Source organism: Macaca nemestrina, chromosome X, assembly GCF_043159975.1.
Source record: "Macaca nemestrina isolate mMacNem1 chromosome X, mMacNem.hap1, whole genome shotgun sequence".
Taxonomy (NCBI): Eukaryota; Metazoa; Chordata; class Mammalia; order Primates; family Cercopithecidae; genus Macaca; species Macaca nemestrina.
The window spans coordinates 84,461,541-84,481,671 of record NC_092145.1 but is presented as its reverse complement, the minus strand read 5'-3'; the positions used below and the strand labels follow the sequence as shown (position 1 = coordinate 84,481,671).

Below are 20,131 nucleotides of genomic sequence, written 5' to 3'. Positions count from 1 at the left end.
AAAATACAAAAAATTAGCCCCGTCTCTAGTAAAAATACAAAAAATTAGCTGGGCGTGGTGGTGGGCGCCTGTGGTCCCAGCTACTCCGGAGGCTGAGGCAGGAGAATGGCATGAATCCCGGAGGCGGAGCTTGCAGTGAGCTGAGATCGCACCACTGCACTCCAGCCTGGGCGACTGAGCACTCCGTCTCAAAAAAAAAAAAAAAAAAAAGGCTTAGTTGACCGGATTGTTTAGCCCCTTGCTATATGCCTTTACTCCTTTCCTCCCATGTATAACACAGACAAGGTGCTTGGAAGTTGAGCAGCCATTTTATAACCACAAAGATGAAAAACATACATTAAAGAGATGGTAAAGCAGGAAGCTGTAAGCATTCTCTTGAACATCTGCACCTACCCTGTACTGCTGACCTGGGGATTTTTGTTAAAACAAACACACACAAGAAACACATAACTTGTTGAGCCCTCCCCATGGGTTCCTGTTACATACAGTCAAATGCATTCCTAATTGATGGACTACCTCAAAAGGGAAAGGTTTCCAGGAAAAGTATTTTACTTATTATTTGGAGAGGGGAAAAACTTTTCCATTGAATCTGAAAAGCCATGTGATTTCCTGGAAAATGTAGAAAAGTATTTTTTACATTTCTACATACAAAAAAAAGAAAAGAACTTTTCTTGGTCTGTATCTGCCCATGGTGGAGAGAAGAAGAGAAGAAATCTAGGAGTGCAGGAGACATAAGCTAACTCCTGCCCTCTGACTAGGTGGTTTCCAGATAGTAGGTTTCTCTTACTAGAACAGTGCTTCCTAAAATGTGTCTTGGCATAAGAGGTCCTTGAGATGTGCCTTGCAGGAAAAAATGGTTCCCTGGTCCATAAGTCTGCTAAGTACTATATATAGAACCCCCTCCTCTTAGAAATTCACAGTGGATATTATGATGTTAAGGGCTCCAGATAAATCCTGTAGTAAAGAAACCTGCTTAACAATATTAAAGCCAGCCCCTTCAAAACTTAGTAGCACCTGGAAAATGTACTTGAGAAAATTTCATTAGAGAAATAAAGACAAAAATGTTAAAAAAAAAAAAAAAATCAAACCAGCTTAAATCCTCAAAGAACCAGAACAGCAGCTACCCTCTGGAAAGGGATCTAGCAATATTTAGAGTGGGTAAAAAAAAACAATGTTTTATTCACATTGCAGATAGAGGGCTATTGATTTAGTGAAGGGAATGAGATGTACAAAGAGCAGTAAGTTAAACATCAGTGAGAGGTAACACAAATTGGGCAGGTGCCATCAGCGTGGTGATTCCTGAGAGGATATCAGTTGATTCTTCTCTTGAGTTTTCCCAGTACATTTGTTTTCTTTCATTTTTTTGAGTTGGAGTCTCGCTCTGTCACCCAGGATGGAGTGCAGTGACATGATCTCGGCTCACCGCAATCTCCGCCTCCCAGGTTCAAGCGATTCTCCCGCCTCAGCCTCCCGAGTAGCTGGGATTACAGGCGTGCACCACCATGCCTGGCTAATTTTTGTATTTTTACTAGAGACAAGGTTTCACCATGTTGGTTGGGCTGGTCTTGAACTCTCGACCTCAGGTGATCCACCTGCCTCAGCCTCCCAAAGTGCTGGGATTACAGGCGCGAGCCATCGCACCTGGCCCCAGTACATTTATTTCCTTCTTTCCATCAGTAGATCCAAAAACAGGACTAGAACCCCAAACTGTGGTACAAAATAGACAATAATAACCAGCCCGCTTCAAGAAAGATTTCATCTTCCTCTCTCTCTGGGAGAGTTCTTACATTTTAATAATGTATACTTTGACTGAAGAAGGGATAATTTTTCTTCCCATCTTGTGACCCAAATACATTAAGCTCTGGTAATCAAACCTATACCAAGGTACCCTCATAGACAGACTCACTCTTTGGTTCCACTCAGGTATTTCTGCTCTTCGTTTTGATGACAAGCCACATCTCATCTCATATGGGAAATAGCAGCTCTGTAGGTTATGGCAAGTGACCCATTAACTGGGTTATTCTGAAAACTTTGGAAAGAGGTGTGGTCATCAAGAAACTTTGGAAAGAGGTGTGGTCACCAAGAAATGCATGTAAAAAGTTCTTGATTACAAAAGTTATTTAAAATTGTCCTCTTAGTCAATGCCATCGGCTATTATCTATTGTATGCATAAACCCAGTTTTGCAGAGAATCAAGTATTTTTTTTGAGTGTTTCTGACCATCACATCCTCCTTGAATTCTCTTAGGCACTTGGCACTGTTGATTGCTTTCTTAATCTTTCTCTTTTTTTATTCAAAGTTTTTGTTTTTGTTTTTTAAATGACTATCCTAAATCCCTGTTTTTGAAACTCTCTTCTCCCTCATGCAATGCCAGAGTCCCAAACTGTTTCCTCCCAATCCATCGCTATGGCCATCCCTTGGTGATCAGTTCTTAGCCCTCTGCTTCTCACACTCGAAGGTTCTTTCTTTGTCATGATCTTAACTATCACATCTAAGCAGCAGATTCAAATATAGAGTTCTAGTTCCATGATCTATGGCCATACCACCATGAACGTGCCCGATCTCATGATCTAGGAAGCTAAGCAGGGTTGGGCCTGATTAGTACTTGAATGGGAGTTCTTGTTCCATGTCCAGCTATGCTAAAGTTGAAAACCATTGAAAGGAAGTTCCCACCCGCAGGAATTGTAAGTGATGTTTCGTCATCCGTTACTCCATTGACTCTTTGCAACAGTCTTCTGAAATGGGTGTTCTTATCCCAATTTATCAATGAGGAAACTGAAGTTCAGTGAGATCAAGTAACGTGTCTGAGATCATGCAGCTAGCAAGTATCAGATCAATGATTCAAAGCCAAATCCAGTTATCTCATGAAAATTGTTCCTTCTCTCTACCACACCTTATCGCTTCCTTTACCAAAATGCTGGCTTTCATCACATCAATGAAGGAGAGCAGAGTCCTGAGTGAAGCATTTAACTTAATCAGCTGGGGATTGTTGGATGAAGGAATAGAAAACATAAGCAAAGTGAAAGCTCAGGATGCGTCACCTTCCCCTCCTCCCTACATCCAGGTTAGCCTTACAGACAGGCCAAGTAGTGATTAGCCCACAGAGTGGAATGTGAAAGATGCTGGTTATGTCTACTTCCCCTCAAAACATCTTTCCAATGCCCTCCTACCCCCTTTGTTCCTAAAGTCCCCTAGGCTTTAATTCCTTGGGGTTCCTGTGGCCTCTCAAAGTGGAAGTATACCTGGAAGAAGAAACAATAAACTGAATTACTAACATATAATCATTCAGAAAATATTTATTAAGCACCAGAATCTGAAGAGGTACTTAGAGCTTCACCAGAATCTGAAGAGGTACTTAAAGCTGAGATTATTATCTTCTTTTTACGGATGATGAAATTGTGGCTCAGAGTGTCTGAGTGACTCATTCAAGACGACACACCTGATCCCCATTTTCTGAACCAGAGCTCAGACTTGGGTCTTCTGATTTTCTGTTCTATGCTCTTTCCTTTCTATCACAGTAACTCAAGGGGTTTATAGGCGGGAACTCAAGACAAAAGTACATGAATAGTTAAATAACAATTCAAGATAACAGTAGAAGTAATGTTAGAAGACAATAAAAGTGTCCAATGACTGACAGAGACAATAATTGCTCTAGGAGTGACCTGTAAGGTCACTGTGGGTAAGAGTCAACAGAGAAGGCCTCGAACAGGAAGCAGGACTAAAGCCTGGCCTTGGAAACTGAATAGAAAAAGGGCAGCCCAAGAAGAAAGGGAGGGCATTCCAGTGTGGGGGACAGGAAAAATAAACACAGAGGTGAGAAAACCCAAGTCTTGTTTGGAGAGAGAACGAAAAGACAAATTTAGCTAGATCTAGAAGAGAGACTTTTACTGGGGGATAATGGAAAATAAGATTCAAAAGACCCTCTTGAATTTCTGACAAAAGGATTTTGACTTGTCTTGTGGACAATAGTGAACTATGAAAGAATTTTGAGTAAGACAGTGAAACTCTGAAAGCAGTGTGTGGGTAGACTAATCTGGCAATATGCATTTTAGAGGATGCCTTTCGATGGGAAGAGATTGGAGATAAGGAAGACTAGTTAGGAGCCTATGACAGTCAGGGATAAGGTGACAAAAGCCAGTATTAGAATGGTAGTGCTGAGACTAAAAGGAAGGCCAATTGTAATTGGCAAGATGAAGAAAGAAATGTCAGAACCTGTGAAATAGGGAGAGACAAGAGTTGAACTTGCCTGAGAGTTTTCAAGCCTAGCTGACTTGAAAGAAGAGGCCATGAACAGAAATTAGCAAGACAGGTAGACAAACTGGTTCAGGGAGTTTTGCTTTTGACATCTTGGGGTGGAATTAACAATGGAAGGTCCAAGTGAAACTGTCTAGTAGGCAATTGAAGATGTAGAGGTGGAGGTTGGGAGAAGGGAAGGCCTAGAATTGAGTTGGCTTGAAGTAATGGTATATAAGGAGCCCTGGGAGTCAGGAGACCTGGGACTTTGCCTCTTCTCTGCCACTAACTTACTGAGTCATGGGCAAGCCACCTCTCTGGGCCTATTTCCTTCAATGTAAAGTGAGGGGGTGCGCAGACCCTATATGATCTCTGAGGTACTCTCAAGGACTATGAGTCACCTGCATGTATGGTCTCTCCGAGGCAAAATCAACAGTCCAATGAACAAAGGGCATTAAATAATCCCCAAATGCTGGCCAGGCGCGGTGGCTCAAGCCTGTAATCCCAGCACTCTGGGAGGCCGAGGCGGGCGGATCACGAGGTCAGGAGATCGAGACCATCCTGGCTAACACGGTGAAACCCCGTCTCTACTAAAAAAAAATACAAAAAACTAGCTGGGCGAGGTGGCGGGCGCCTGTAGTCCCAGCTATTCGGGAGGCTGAGGCGGGAGAATGGCGTAAACCCGGGAGGCGGAGCTTGCAGTGAGCTGAGATCCAGCCACTGCACTCCAGCCCGGGCGACAGAGCGAGACTCCGTCTCAAAAAAAAAAAAATAAATAAATAAAAAAATAATCCCCAAATGCTATGACTCTGTGACCGATCTCAGGAATGCTATTTACTTAAGGAGCAAAAGAGAAGTCAGCAAAGGAGATAGAAAGCAATCAGAGAGATAAAAGCATGAGGAGAGAAATTCTAAAGCGAGAGGATAAAATAAGGAACTAAAATTAAAAGTATCACAATAAATAAGATAAATATTTACATCAAATAATGACAAAGGGATAGCATGTATATTAAGTAAAGAATACATGGGCCGGGCGTGGTGGCTCAAGCTTGTAATCCCAGCACTTTGGGAGGCCAAGACGGGCGGATCACGAGGTCAGGAGATTGAGACCATCCTGGCTAACACGGTAAAACCCCGTCTCTACTAAAAAAAAAAAAAAACACTAGCAAGGCAAGGTGGCGGGCGCCTGTAGTCCCAGCTACTCGGGAGGCTGAGGCAGGAGAATGGCGTAAACCCAGGAGGCAGAGCTTGCAGTGAGCTGAGATCCGGCCACTGCACTCCAGCCCAGGCAACAGAGCGAGACTCCATCTCAAAACCAAAAAAAAAAAAAAGAATACATTTAGATATATAAGAATACCACTAGGGTGCCAACTGAAGAAAGATGCAAAGAGTAAACATATGGGAAAGAGTTCAATCCCATGAGTAATCAAAGAAATGAAAAAATATGAAAATAATATTTAACCATCTAAAGAGATTTCTTCTAAAGTCCAATGCTAGCACTGCAAGGGAACTGGAACAACTCATATGTCATTGTGGTGTGGAAAATTTTTGCAGTCCTTTTGGCAATCATGATCCATAAAAACGTTCATGCTCTTTGGTCTGGTAATCCCGCTTCTGGGAACTTATCCTAGAGACAGAATTACAAAGGAGAAAAAATCTATACACATTAAGATGTTCAAAGCACAGAAAAATTGAAATATATCTAAATATTCAATAATAGGGGAATAGTCAAATAAAATGTAATCTACTGACAGGTATAATTTTATGAGGCAATTGAAATAATAGACATGAAAGACTATAGCAACCAGGGAGAATATTTACAATAAAAGGTTTCTAGGCCAGGCGTGTAATCACGCCTGTAATCCCAGCACTTTGGGAGGCTGAGGAGGGCAGATCACTTGAGGTCGGTAGGTAGTTCGAGACGAGCCTGGCCAACATGGTGCAACCCCGTCTCTACTAAACATACAAAAAGTAGCCGGGCGTGGTGGTGCATGCCTGTAATCCCAGCTACTCGGGAGGCTGAGGCAGGAGAATCACTTGAACCCGGGAAGTGAAGGTTGCAGTGAGCCGAGAATTGTGCCACTGCACTCCAGCCTGGGTGACAGAGCAAGACTCCGTCTCAAAAAAAAAGGAAAGAAAAGAAAAGACAAACGACAGCAGGGTTAAGGTGTCAGTGGTAATGCTTTGTTTTTTTGTTTGTTTGTTTGTTTTTAAGGTGGGATAAAATGGGTGATGGAAGAGACTTGAAATAATGAAGAGAGGTAAACAAAGGAATAAGAAAGGGGACCACCTCTTATTTTGGGAACTTCAGGGAAGAAAGGCAGAAAGACAGGGCAAATATAGAGTAGTTATCATGAATGATAACTGGAAGTTGAAGCGTTAGAGCTTCTCAGTTTTGCAGGAGGCAAGGTAACTCTCTTAAGAGATCACAAGAAGGAGATGAATTTGGGGCTTTGTGGAGGTGGAAAAGACAGGAAACAGCTGCTGTGGAATGTTCTCTAGGAACACACCAGGCTAAGAGGAATGAGAGCTTAGACGTAGCTCCAGGATGTGAAGTTTTAGTGAGTCAAGCCAGCCTTGTCCTCTGGTTTCATCTGCAATTTCCTCCAGTCCTAGAAGAAAGGTGAAAGTCAAGGTGTTTAAAGCTAAAGTGCAAGGGAAGACAGCCCTAAAGTAACAGATGAGAAAATTGGCCTGAGTCAGTTGGGATGGAAAAAGCAGCTTTACTGGGTGGGGACAGCAGGTTAGGGGAGGTGATGGGCAAAGAGGCCATGGTCATAGGAATAAAAGGAAGAGAGTGCAGATGAGGAACAGTGTATGTAACAGTGGCTGTGAGACTGAGAGAACCAGTAAGAAGAGGAGAAAAAAGTCGGTTCATTTACTCCTAATGGCAGGAGTCCTGCGTAGCAAGAAGGTCCTGGATATCTAGGGAGAAAGTGGGAGCCTTTCAAAAAACAAAAAGGGAAATTTAGGAAAACTGAAGTCATTTTTTTTCTGCAGTCCAGCCCCAGCCCTACTCTACGGAGAGAGACCCCTTAGAAGCCAATAAGAAGTTGGTATCATTAGATAAGTAAGAGATCAGAGACAGGTCAGCAAGGGTGGGAAAAAATGAAAGGCAAGGCTGGGGTCTGACTCAGGAGACCAACAGGCTGGAAGGTGATTTCAAAGGGAGAAGGCCTGTAAGTGTGAGCCCACCCTTCTCAAGAATGCCTACCAAGAAATTCTTACTTCCCAAGGCTTAGGGGTTAGCTTCTCAATTTCCAATGCACCCCGCTCCCCTCCGCAACTTGATCCTATAAGCCTGTAAGTGCTAAGATGGCACTGGAAGAGAGAAGCAATGAATGGGTGGGAAACTTTAAAAGGAACCTTCCCAGTCCTAGTGCTCCACCCTGGCCTCAAAGTCCTGAAGCCTGATCTGAAAGAGCTGGTGGCAGATTTATCATTTATTTGGGGCAGGAGCTAGAGAAAGGGGAGAGATCAGTGAAACGCTAGTTCTGGGCATCAATTCCTGTCACCACCATCCTCTGCACAAATCTGCTCTACTCCTCAATGTCGGAACTTACAGCCATAGACATGAGAGCTCCACCCCCTCAGTCTGAGCCATCCACTTGTCCTTTCGTTAAGTACAGGAGAGCTGTCATATACATGTTCTGAGCAAACATCATAAAGAAGGTCCAGTCCCATTCCAGTCCTAAAGGCTGTTATCAGCTAAGGTCCCCACCCCATCACAGGACTTTAATTCATGCTGCGCACTAGTTCAACAGTGTCAGGCCCCCAGCTATATGCGGGGACCCTGGCATGCAGGCTCCCTGGGATCACACCCTATTGCAGTGCCTCGGTAAGCAAGACTATGCTGTCTTTGAGGGAGAACCAGGAAGTTGGTGTGGGTGCTGCATATGGCACATCCTTGGCATCTGTGATATGGAAGTTGCCTCCACTTCCTGATTCTGGTTATCACCATCAGATACGTCAGGCCAATCCTGAGATGACTCTGCCTGATCCACCCCTTCAGCTGAATGCTCTGGTCTGGCTGGAGAAACACATGCTATAGGAGGCTGTGGGGGAAATGGGACAGGGAAAGAGGACTGGGGAAGATTTTCAGGAAGACTTGTAGGATCAATGGCCCCAGGAAGGGACAGAAACAATGAGAAAGGAGTAGAAGGCTGGCATTGGCTAAAAAAGAGTGGGCAACTGAAGGGGTTATGAGAGATGAGATCACCCATAATGTCCCTGTCTCCCTGCAACCCTCAGGGCGAGGGCTTCTATCCAGAGCCTGGAAAACAGGAGGAAGCGCCTTAGCAGGTATCACTATTGGGTTCCCTCACCTCTGCCCTGCACTCACCCCCTTTTCTCTCACTTCCCGGCTTCCCGTGTTACAATCTATCTGCCCTAGGAGTAGAGAAGCTACTGTCCTGGGGGGTGGCTGCCCACCTGCAGCTGCTACCCTCAGGCAGGGACACTAGTGCCAGGGAAGAGGCAGCCGTGCGGGGCTGGGGCTTGCCACCACCACAGAGCTGATGGAGCTGACGTCGATATTTGTCCCCAGTGAGCAAGTAGAGCACAGGATCCAGGCAGCTGTTGGCACTGGCCAGGGGCCGAGTCACTTTATAGACCACGTTGACGATGTTCAGCACTCGGCAGTCAGCTTCCAACAGCCTTGCCAGGTAGTAAATGGTGCGGGTGATGTGGAAAGGCACGAAGCAGACAGCGAAGACGGTCAGCACCACAGCTATGGTGCGAAGAGATCGGAGACGAGAAGAAGACTGTGCAGCGCCTGGCAAGGGCTGATACAGGCGACGGGCCATGAGCCCATAGCAAACAAGAGTGACCAGGCAGGGCACGCCAAAGAGCAGCCCCATGACCGCCGAGCTGAAGTGCACATAGTGGTCAAACTCTTCAGGCCGAGTGGTGTCATGGCACAGGACGGTGTTCCCTCTGGTGCTGGTTGTGACGAAGAACAGGTTGGGCACGAGGCAGCCGGCTACGACCAACCAAACTGCCAGGCAGATAAGGCCTGCGAGGCGAGGGCGGCCCCAGCGTAGTGCCCGAAGTGGGTGGCAGATGCCCAGGTAGCGGTGCACGCTAATGCAGGTGAGGAAAAGGACGCTGCAGTAGAGGTTCCAATAGAAAAGAAAGCGGACGAACTTGCAGATCTCAGTGCCAAAGGGCCAGTGGTTGCGGGCTGCATAATAGTAGATGAGGGTGGGCAGCGACAGCACATACAAGGTGTCTGACAATGCCAGGTGGAACATGTAGGTGGCAGTTGCATCCCAGGGTCGGAGGCGGAAGATGAAGAGCCACAGGGTTGGGGCGTTAAGGCCCAAGCCCAGCACAAAGACAACTGCATAGCTCACAGGAAGCAGGATGAACTTGAAATCCTCATCAAACCAACAGTCCAGCTCCACCTCACTGCTGCCAGGACCTAGGCTGAGGCCTATGGATCTCAACAGCGAGGACTCTGTACTGGCCATGGCCCCCCTGGAGATGGAAAGGGGAGAAGTGAGGGTGGCAGGATTTCCCTGCCCACCCCTATCCCTGAGCTGGGGCAAAAAACGCAGAGAGCAGGGAGAGCAGTGGTTGAAGCACTAGAGAGCTGACAGGAGTGCATCTGGGTGCACTCAGGCTAGCCAGGCCCCTACCCAAGCTCCCTTGGTCCAGCTTGGGGAGTGGTGGGCAGCAGGCAGTGCTGGGGCTCAGGCAGGCAGCCCGTGGGTTTGGGTTGTTCTCACTCTGCAGCTCACTCTGTCCCTAAGAGCCTGGCTGGCTTAAGAGGGTGGAGGCCTCCCAGCACTATCCAAAGTGGGAAGATACCCAGACACAAAGTGTCTCCTGACTCCTCATCACAGCTGTGTCCCTGGAAGAGGAGTGTCTCTCCCCACAGTGCCTTCGCCTCTCCTAGTGCCCTGGTCACAGTGTCTCCAGATGACATTTACCTATGACACCTTCCCCACTGCCCGCCTACAGCCCAGGAGCCCCATTGCCACCCTTGCCCAAGAACCTTGGCACGTCTCCTACCTGGTCCCCTTGAAGCTGAGCTCAGCTGACTCTGTCACCTTTCCCCTTGGCAGCCAGAGGGCATATCCAAGGAGGTGGAGTTGGAGGTGGGGCCTGTCCCTCCTCCCATCTGGGAGATCCAAAGAGTTAGAAAGGCCCTTTACAATGACCTAGTCCAACCCTACTCATTGTACAGATTGGGAAACTGGGGCCCAGCGAGATTACTATTTAACAGCTTTGAAATGACTGCAGGAGGAAGCACACGAGGAAACATCCAAGTTTACCGATGAAGAGCCAGGCCCCTGGAGATAGATTACAGGGGGATCATACAAGTCTGTGTAAGTGAGCAGAAACATGGGAAATGAATTTTCACATGGGCAAATGCAGGACAACACATTGAAAGATTTTAGAAAATCTAAACTACTGATATTTAATACAAATCTCAATCTCATATGCATATCATTACAACGAATGCTTATATAGCACTTAGTATGTGACAGGCATTTTTCTAAGTGCTTTATACTTATTAATGACTCCATAGGTTCTCTATGAACTAGGTACTATTATTGTCTCTGCTCTGCTGATGAAAAAATGAAGGCACAGAAAGTTTAGGTGTCTTGCTAGTTAGTGGTAGAGTCAAGATTTGAACCAAGGCAGGCCTGCCTTTGGATCAGGCTCTAGCATCCATGACTTAATTGCTGTGCTTAAGTTGCCTCTCTAAGCCACTAGCTATGATCCAGGAAAGAATCAACAAATATTTATGGGAGACAAAGGCAGGCAGATCTCTTGAACTCAGGAGTTCAACACAAGCCTGGACAACGTGGCAAAACCCTGTCTCCACAAAAAATACAAAAAATTAGTCGGGCGTGGTGGCATGCACCTGAAGTCCCAGCTACATGGGGGGCTAAGGCAGGAGGAGTGCTTGAACCTGGGACGTTGAGGCTGCAGTGAGCTGTGATCGCGCCACTGCACTCCAATCTGGGTGTCAAAGTGAGACCCTGTCTCAAATATAAATAATTTTTTTTAAAACCACAAATATTTACTGAGAGTCTACTTTTACCTGGTCCAGTTCCAGTTACTGGTAATTCCTTAGGAGTAGACAAAATAGACAAAAACTCCCGCCCTAATGGTACTTACATACTACTGGGGGATAACAAAATTAATAAGTAAAATATGTAGATTGTGATCATCATTATGGAGAAAAATTAAAGAGGGAAGGAAAAGGGTAATAGAGAGAGTCGTTGTTTTAAGTATTAGGAGTGAAACCAGGCACAGTGGCTCACACGTCTAATCCCAGCACTTTGGGAGTCCGAGATAGGAGGATCACTTGAACCCAGCAGTTCGAGGTTGCAGTGAGCTATGATCACACCTCTGCACTCCAGCCTCAATGACAAAGCAAGACCCTGTCTATAAATAAATAAATATTAAGGGTGACTTTTGAATAAAGGCCAGGTGTTGTGAGAAGGGGAAAAGTAAAAAATGAAGTCAGAGAGTTTGGCAGGGACCAGATCATGAAGGTCCTTGGAGGCCGTTGTAAAGGACTCTTTGGTGAATGGGAAGGCACTTAGGGTTTAGAGAAGAGAGGTGTCATCTGACTTACATTTTAGAAGGCTCACTGGCCAGCTCTATGTTGAGAATAGACTGCAGGGCTGGAGGTACAGGGGGAAGACCAGTCAAGAGGCTATTGCTGATAGAGATGATGGTAGCTTGGATCACAGTGACGGAGATGATGAGAAGTGGTCAAATTCTGGATATATTTTTTTTAAGTAGGGACAGCGAGATTTACCGATATGGGGTATAAGAGAAAGAAGAGTCAAAAATTGCTCCAAGATGCCTGACCTGAGCAGCTGGAAGAATAAAGTTACTGTTGACAGAGATAGGAGTGGGTTTAGGGGAAAGATTGGGAGTTCACTTTTCAGCCTGTAAATTTTGAGATGCCTGTTATACATGTAAGAGGAGATGGCCAGGAGACAGTTCATGCCTCCTGGAGGATACTAGCCAATACATTTCCCATACAGACTCTACCCCTTTCTATACAGTACCCCTCATCTCTCTTGATCACTCCCAGAGACTTGGTCTGAATATAGTGGAGAAGGTGCAGAGAACAAGCCTAGAGGTTTGAGAGCCGGGTGTAGGGACTGTCAGCAGCTCAGGATCTGGGGCTCCTGAAGCCAACTAAGCCTCCGTAAGTATGTCTTAGGCACTAGAGGCAAACCCGGTCTGGAGGACTCTGAGGATGAGGTAAGCAGTGCCTTTGGGGAGGGGTGAGCAGGCTGGAGCAGAATCCACTCTGCATGGAGCTGAGAAGCAATGGGGACTCTGAATTTACTTGATCCTCAGGTCCTGAGAATGTCACCCAGCTGGATACCGGGAGTGAGAGGAGGCGGCGGACTTGCAAAGGAGGCTCTAGAATTTAGAATCTAGATCTCTCAGAAAGCTCAGAAACCTGGATGGGGAAACTGAAGATCCTTGCCCTGTGGTAGAGTAAGGGGTGGAATAAAAGGTAGCAGTGGAGGGCACAGTCATAACCTGAGTCCTGGGCAGCTGACTACTGTGACACTGCATAAGAGGCCCGGGTTTCTGAAGCCAGACGGACCTGTGTTTAAATCCTTGCTCTTCCACTTATTAGTTATGTGAGCCTGGGCGCCTCTTTGTAACTTCCATTCTTCACCAGTGAAATGGGAATGATAACACCAAGGGTTTCCTGAATATTGAATTGGTTACCAGGTGTGGAAGCACTTTGTGAACCATAAAATGCTGCAAGTTTATAAGGTGTTTTTTATTACTGCTTTGCTCCCAGGGATGAACCTGGCCGCTGCAGAGGTGGACAAGCGTGTTTTGAAGTTTGGTGTACACCCAAGGAGAAGCACTACACTACAGAAGCCCCAGCCTGAGCCAGCTTCCTGCTCCCACTGCTTCAGGCTGGTTCACCTCTGCTACATTTCCCCTGACTTAGCTCTGCTACGTTTCTGCAGGTCCCGACACAGCTGCAGCGGCTGCTGCTGCCACCACTGCCGCCCAGTGGCTATTTCAGGAAAAGACCTCTCCCAACCCTCCCCAACCAGCACCCCTGATTGGCTTTTACTATCCTCACCCGGGGCCAAGAGGAATGGAATGCAGCGGATCAGCCTCACTCTCTTCTGTGAAACTCTTCTTTACTTTGGTTTCTGTGACTTTGCTTTACTCCGGTTCTCCTCTTCCTCTGGATGTTCCTTCTGGCCCCTTCCCTGGCTCTTTTTTGCCCTACTTTCCCCACATGTGAGCCTTACCCCAAAGATTCCTCTCCTCTCCTCTCCTCTATCTCCCTCTCCACCATCTCTCTCCCCCCTACCCCCACCCTCTCTTCCCCTTCTCTCTTGGAACATCTACTCTCATGATTTCAACTATGACTCAGAGGTTATCAAAAATTGGTAATGGCCAAGAGACTCCAGCATACAGATCTCTCTCTAATCAAAATGCATCTCTCCTTCTCTCACACTTTTATCACATTTCATTTCTACAGAGATGGCACATACCACAGGCAGCCTAGAATTATACTCATTTGTGGTTTTGGCCATCTCCTCCTGATCCTCCCACCCCCATACCAGAACCAGAGCTCCTTGAGAACATGTACCTCATTGTACCTCTGTCTTTCCCATAGCCTTCCAGGTGAAGTTATTATAACATATGTTCTAGATATTTTATTTCCAATTATATTCTCTGCTGTCCCCATAAAAATGCCTTCCAACTCAGAGTTAAGAAAACAAGTACCTTGCACATAGTAAGTGTTCAATAAATAGTTGTTGAATGAATGAATAACTTAATTATAATTTGTTGAATTGAATGGTTCCCACATCTATAATCTAAGCCCTATATATATTGTTTGCTACAGGACACACACACTTGGGTATCTCATTGACGTCTGGAATTTAGTATGCAGAAAAAGTTTACTATTTTTCTCATGACAGAGATAAATAAGATGTACAAATACCATTATTGCTGACACCCTTCCATTGCCCTACTCCTCCAGTTTGTTCCAGTCCTCTCCCTCTTGGCCCTTCACATCTACTATTCATAATTGTCTTGATGACAGTTTCTTTGCAAGATTTTCTGTTTCCTTGGAGCTTTAAGAAGGAAACGGAGAAGAGGCATGATTTCTAATATCTTTCTCTGAGTTAGGAGGAAAGGAAGGAAGGAAGGAAGGAAGGAAGGAAGGGAGAGAAGGAGGGAAGGAGGGAGGGAGGGAGGAGGGAAAGGAGGGATAAAGGTAGGAAGGAAGGGAGAGGGAAGAAAATGAGGGAGGGAAGGTAAGTGATATAGTGGAAAAAATGCAGGCTTGGAGTCAGACAGACCTAGGGTTGAACTCTGGCTCCATTGCTTGGCAGCTGTGACTATGGATAAGTCTTTCTGAACCTCCATTTCCTCATATGTAGAATGAGGATGCTAGCACCTAGCTTGTTGTGAGAAGACAATGAAGCAATGCATGTAAGGAACCCAGCAGAGTGCCCTCATTGTCGTTATTGAGAATTAAAGTATAGGTGTATTTGGAAGGTGTGAGGTCCACTCCAATTGGCTGAATTTTCTTTTTTTTTTTTCTCTGTCGCCCAGGCTGGAGTGCAGTGGCCGGATCTCAGCTCACTGCAAGCTCCGCCTCCCGGGTTTACGCCATTCTCCTGCCTCAGCCTCCCGAGTAGCTGGAACCACAGGCGCCCGCCACTTCGCCCGGCTGGTTTTTTTTGTATTTTTTAGTAGAGACGGGGTTTCACCGTGTTAGCCAGGATGGTCTCGATCTCCTGACCTCGTGATCCGCCCGTCTCGGCCTCCCAAAGTGCTGGGATTACAGGCTTGAGCCACCGCGCCCGGCCCTGAATTTTCTTTATGAAGTGAACAAATGGAATTACTTGCTGAGAGTAAGTGGAACAAGACAGTCACTCAACCTTGACGGAAAGGAGTAGTGATCTGAAGCCCTGGATGTCTAAACTTACTAATAAAATCATGGGGAAATGACTGGCTCCACATAGTTGTACCCAAGTTAGCTTTGTTCATATGTATTATCTGTAGTGTGCCCTTTTTGTCTTTCTACACACCCAACTTTATCTCCAGCAAGGCTGTTAACAACCTTAGAGTGGAGACCAGGACTAGTTTGTTCAGCGCCTAGGACAGCACAGGAAATCTGTTTCTGCGATTTAATCCATCTATCTCCGTTCCATCCTCCCCCACTGAGCTAATGCCTCATCCACATCCCACTTGAATCTTTTGCTATGTTTTCAGTTGCAATAACAGAAAATCCCAACTTAGATGACTGTTTTTAAAAAAGGAAATATATTATCTTGCATATAAGTTCAGTAGTGGGTGGCTTTGGAGCTGATTAATTCAGCAGTTCAACAATGTCATTAAAAAATCCTGATTCTTTCCATCTCTCTGATTTGAAACCTTGGCATGTTATTTAGCAACTTTCATGGTCACAGGGTGGCTATTGCCGGTCAGGCATTGTTTCCAGACATGGCGATATTCAATGGTAAAAGAGGAAGGCCTCTTCCTGTATGCTTATTTTTATCATTCAAGAAACCTTTCCCAGAATCTCTCCAGCATACCTCCTCTCACATCACAGTGGCCTGAATTTCACCATGCCTATAACTAAGCTGATCACTGGCAAGGGGGATAAAACGACCATGAGTGGCATAGAGGAGCACAGACCCATGCGGAGGAGGGTGAAATACCTTAAAAATGGGGATTCTTCCCACAAGGAGGAAGAGGGAGATGGCTATTGAGTTGGTAAGCAATTCTGTCTGCTACAACCTTTTACTGAATAACCCACTCCTTCCTCATGCAGAGATCTGATCATCATTTTCTAACTGGAAGGTCTGGTTGGAGATATCATCCAGGTGTACAGAGTGAGGGTGGGTAAGGACCTAAAAATATTTCCCCCACCAATGTATTATAGGGGCCAGAAACTCCATTAGATATGCATTCCTTTGCTTTCTTACTGTTGCATCCTCGGAAAATGCAAGTATTCCAGGTCAAAGTGAAACTTGTGACTGTTCTCTTCGGGAAGCTACTAACTGGAAAGAGGCACAAAGAAATTTTCTGGGGGAATGGAAATGTTCTATATCTTAACCTGGGTGGTGGTTATATGTGCGTTTACACAGGTGTATTAGTTTCCTATGGCTGCTGTAACAAATTACCACAGACTTGGTGACTTGAAACAATACAGGGTTCTTCTCTTACAGTTCTGGAGGTCAGAAGTCTAAAATCAGTTTCAGTGGGCCAAAATCAAGGTTTCAGCAGGGCCATGCCTGAGCAGGAACAGCCATCTTGTGGCCGTGAGAGACTTTAGGGGAGAATCGATTTCTTTGTCTTTTCCAGCTTCTAGAGTTGTATTGCTTGCATTCCTTGGCTCATGGCCCCTTCCTCCGTCTTCAAAGCCAGCAGCCTAGCATCTTACTTCAGGCCTCATATTGCCTCCTATTTCAGAGTCAAAACTCTCTCTGCCCCTCTCTCATAAAGAGACTAGTGATTACATTAGGGCCCACCTGGATAATCTAGAATAATCTCCCCATTTCGAGCTCCTTAATTTATTCACATCTGCAAAGTCTCTTTTTCATATAAGGTAACATTCATCGGTTCCTGGGATTAAGACCTGACATCTTTGGGGGGCATAATTAAGCTTGCCACAGTAGGTAAAAATTCATTGAGCTGCAGTTAAGATTTGTGAATTTTACCTCAGTCAAGAAATGCACAAACTTCTGGAAAAGAGTAATGATTTACATTCCATCATAATAATGAATTAAAGACCTAGCAGATCTACTCTCTTCCTACTGAGAGGTCCATGGATCTGAGTAGAAAGAGAAGAAAAGTGGGATTGAGTACCTAAAAGGGAGGTAGGAGCCTCAAGTGTGGGTCTAAAGACAAAAATAGGCTGACCACTAGTCATTCTAGAGATTCTGGGAAAGGTTTCCTGAATGATAAAAATAAGCATACAAGAAGAGAGGCCTTCCTCTCCTGCCATTGAATATTGCCATGTCTGGCATGAAAAGTAGATTCATTCTGACTTTTCACCTTCCTCGCAGACACCAACCTTGGCATGTATACAAGTCTTTCCTGTATGTCCAGCATCAGTTCCTATCCCACTGTGGTACCTGCAGAATCTGGGCTTCTCACACTATCTGAAAGTCCCTGAGAAGGAGAGAGTTATAGTAACTAAACAACCAGGCCCTGAGATGCATATTGGCTAGGAATGGCAGGGGCTGACACCGTGAACTGTGCAAAGAGAATATGGGACAGCTGTCCAGGGCCCTCAGTGAGGGGCAGGAGTTAGGGAAGGCCCTGCCCAGCCCTCTGAGTCATAGCCATAGCCATCCTCTGAGGAATGGACACCGCATTGTGGAGGTTGGGGTTAAGGGCTATGTCTATAGATAAGTACTAATGTCTAGACTGCTGTAAGGGGAGGTGAAGGAGGTCAGAGTCCTGAAACCCCAGAGCTTGTAGGTTCTGTCTCTACATTTTCTATGCCCGTGAAGCCTGAGCCTAGGCCCTGTGGGAAGGACAGTCAAGAAAGGAAGATTACTTTGTTGTTGCTGTTGTGGGGGTCCTGGCAGCTGCAGAGACAGAAATATCTCTAATTCCATGAGCGGTCATACGAGGCAAGAGAAGCTGCTTACAGCATGGACTTAGTTTCAGGGATTGGACAGAGTCAAGAGCTGGGGTGAGGAGGTTTACCCTAGGTAGGGGTGATAAGATGTCAGCCGCCTATTCCCTCGACATGCATGTCCTGCCAGAAGAACCTGTCCCCGGGCTGGGAATCTTATATTACCTTCCTCTCCAACGAGAAGAGAAGTTCAAGGCTCACAGACATGTGCACACACAGCTCAATGCACTCAGCTCCCCCTCCACCACTCCTGCCCCCACTACCTACAGGAGATTGACTCCTGCTGTGCACATAAGCTGGGATAATCGGGGTTTCTAAACATCAGCTTCAAGAGTCCAATGTCCCAAGTGGTGGGCGGCTTGGGGACGAGGTACTCTTTCCCATACCCTTGGCTTTTGTGTGGCCTGGAGCTGCTGATATAAAGATTGGAGTGTGACACAAGGTATTCCTTCCAAAAACACAAAGGCCTATACTTTGAGCCCTCCCATTTCAATCCCCCACCATGCTTCACCTTTAAGACCTCCAACTCCACTTTGATCCCAGTTCTCAGGTTCAAGGCCTCACAAGGCCAAAATCCTGAAGTTACCCTTCTCAAACTCCCCTGCCTTTAACATCATCAGAATCAACCTCCTACCCCCACTCTGTCCCAGCAGCAATAGCCTGCTAATCTTTTAGCCACTAATCTTTTAGGCACTAATCTGCTTTCCAAACTCTTGGCACCTGAACTATTTATAGCAGTGTTTCATGCCCCCCCCCAAGAACCCTATTCTTTTCTGATGACCCCCACCAATCAAAACACTCAGAGGACTGTGGGTATAAGAGGCTGGGGAGGCAGGCATAGCAACCAGAGCTGGAGACTGATGTGAACTTCATCTCTCTCCCCAGGTAATATTCCAGAGCCCTCGACTTCTAGCCCATACTAAACCCTATATCCCTTGCTCTTAGCATCCCCCTTAATATATCAGGCAGCAGTTGAGGGACACCCTTCCTGACATAGCCTATAGACATTCAGGCCTAGAGACCCTCCAAAGACCTCTGGAAGCTCCCCTAAGCTCACCCCCTGGGCCAGGCTCAGTAAGCATCAAAGAGAAGCCCTAGAGAGACATCTCCCTCTCTCTAAGGATTCCCACCCAAAGGCCTAGCCCCTGGGGACCTGGACGGGGATAAGAATGGGAAAATCTAGGGAAGGCAATGAGAGGGATGAGTTGGTTCAAGGAGGACTTTCAACCTCCAAAGAGACTTCTGTCACCAAAAACTGAGAGTATGAAGGCACCAACCCCTTCTCTCTCACACTTTTCTCCATTCTTTGTTGACAGTCAAGGCCATCATGAGGTGAACTCAGGCTCAGGATCCATTGCAGTAGCAGAAGGAGACAGAATCCATTCATTTGTTCATTCATTCATTCATTCATTCATTCATTCATTCATTCATTCATGTATGTATCCCACAAACATGTCTTGGCACCTAGTGTGTGCCAGGGGATGTCTAGCCTCATACAGACCAAGAAACACATTTTTCTCAAACTTTTCTGGATGGAAACCTCTGTCCAGCCTCTTTCCAGAGAAGTTCCTTCTCTCTGAGGGCTCTCAAGAGTCCCCCAGCCATTCTAGGAAGTTTGGCCCTTTCTGGAGAATAGATAGTATGGTTAGTCAATGATTTGTACAAAATAGGAAAGTTTTTTTTCCCCTCTTGCCCAAGATGGGCAAGAATACGGCTGAAGAAGTACCCTTGGCAGAAGGGAGAATAGGAGGTACTTGATGTGGGTGAGGTGTCTGTCTAAGGAAGAAAGGTTACATCACACTAGGTGTATATGGATGGTATGCTGGAGTGGGGTGAGAAGAATGGAAATGAAATGATTGAGCCTTTCTTCTTTCCCTTTTCGCAGAAAAGGCTCAACATCAACTATATAGTCAACATGTCCAAGTAAGAACTCCTTCTAATCTTTTGAATCTGTGAATTGCTCCCTACCCCAATCCAAGTATTTCCCTTTGGGGTAGGGGGATTTCCAATCTCTCCCTAACTTGTGTCCTTGGATTCTATCCCGATTATCTCTACCTTTGCCCCATCCTACGCTCCTGGAGCCTCTTCTCCTAATCCTAAGAATATTTCTTTTCTCCCCACTTCCCTTATTTCCTCTTCCCTGCACTTCCAATCCCCCTCTCCATCCTCTTTCTGGTTTTCTCCCCATAGGGTGTTTAAGAAGACCAGCTCCAATGGGAAGGTGAGAGAACCTGGCCCAGCTGGGCAAATGAGAGGGCAAAAGGGATAGGTGGGTACA

The 20,131-nt window shown here is 46.0% G+C and overlaps 1 protein-coding gene and 1 long non-coding RNA gene across 3 annotated transcripts; one reads left to right on the top strand and one right to left on the bottom strand.

The window, feature by feature from the left end:
• Positions 1-218: 218 nt before the first annotated feature.
• LOC105476669 (pyrimidinergic receptor P2Y4) lies at positions 219-10,266 on the bottom strand. Of its 2 annotated transcripts, XM_011732803.2 has the most exons (3): positions 10,248-10,266; positions 8,664-9,710; positions 219-3,241 (listed from the first exon to the last, which is right to left on the bottom strand). In XM_011732803.2, exons 2-3 carry the CDS (start codon positions 9,701-9,703, stop codon positions 3,181-3,183), a joined length of 1,101 nt encoding a protein of 366 aa, XP_011731105.2. In that variant the 5' UTR covers positions 9,704-9,710; positions 10,248-10,266; the 3' UTR covers positions 219-3,180. The 2 variants fall into 2 exon arrangements, with proteins under 2 accessions (XP_011731105.2, XP_011731106.2); XM_011732804.2 differs by lacking the exon at positions 219-3,241 and having other exon boundaries at positions 6,336-9,710.
• Positions 10,267-15,780: 5,514 nt separating this feature from the next.
• LOC139360841 (uncharacterized) lies at positions 15,781-20,122 on the top strand. Its single transcript, XR_011618371.1, has 3 exons — positions 15,781-15,980; positions 19,739-19,776; positions 20,044-20,122. It is a non-coding gene; the product is annotated as an uncharacterized lncRNA (long non-coding RNA).
• The last annotated feature ends 9 nt before the right edge of the window (positions 20,123-20,131 follow it).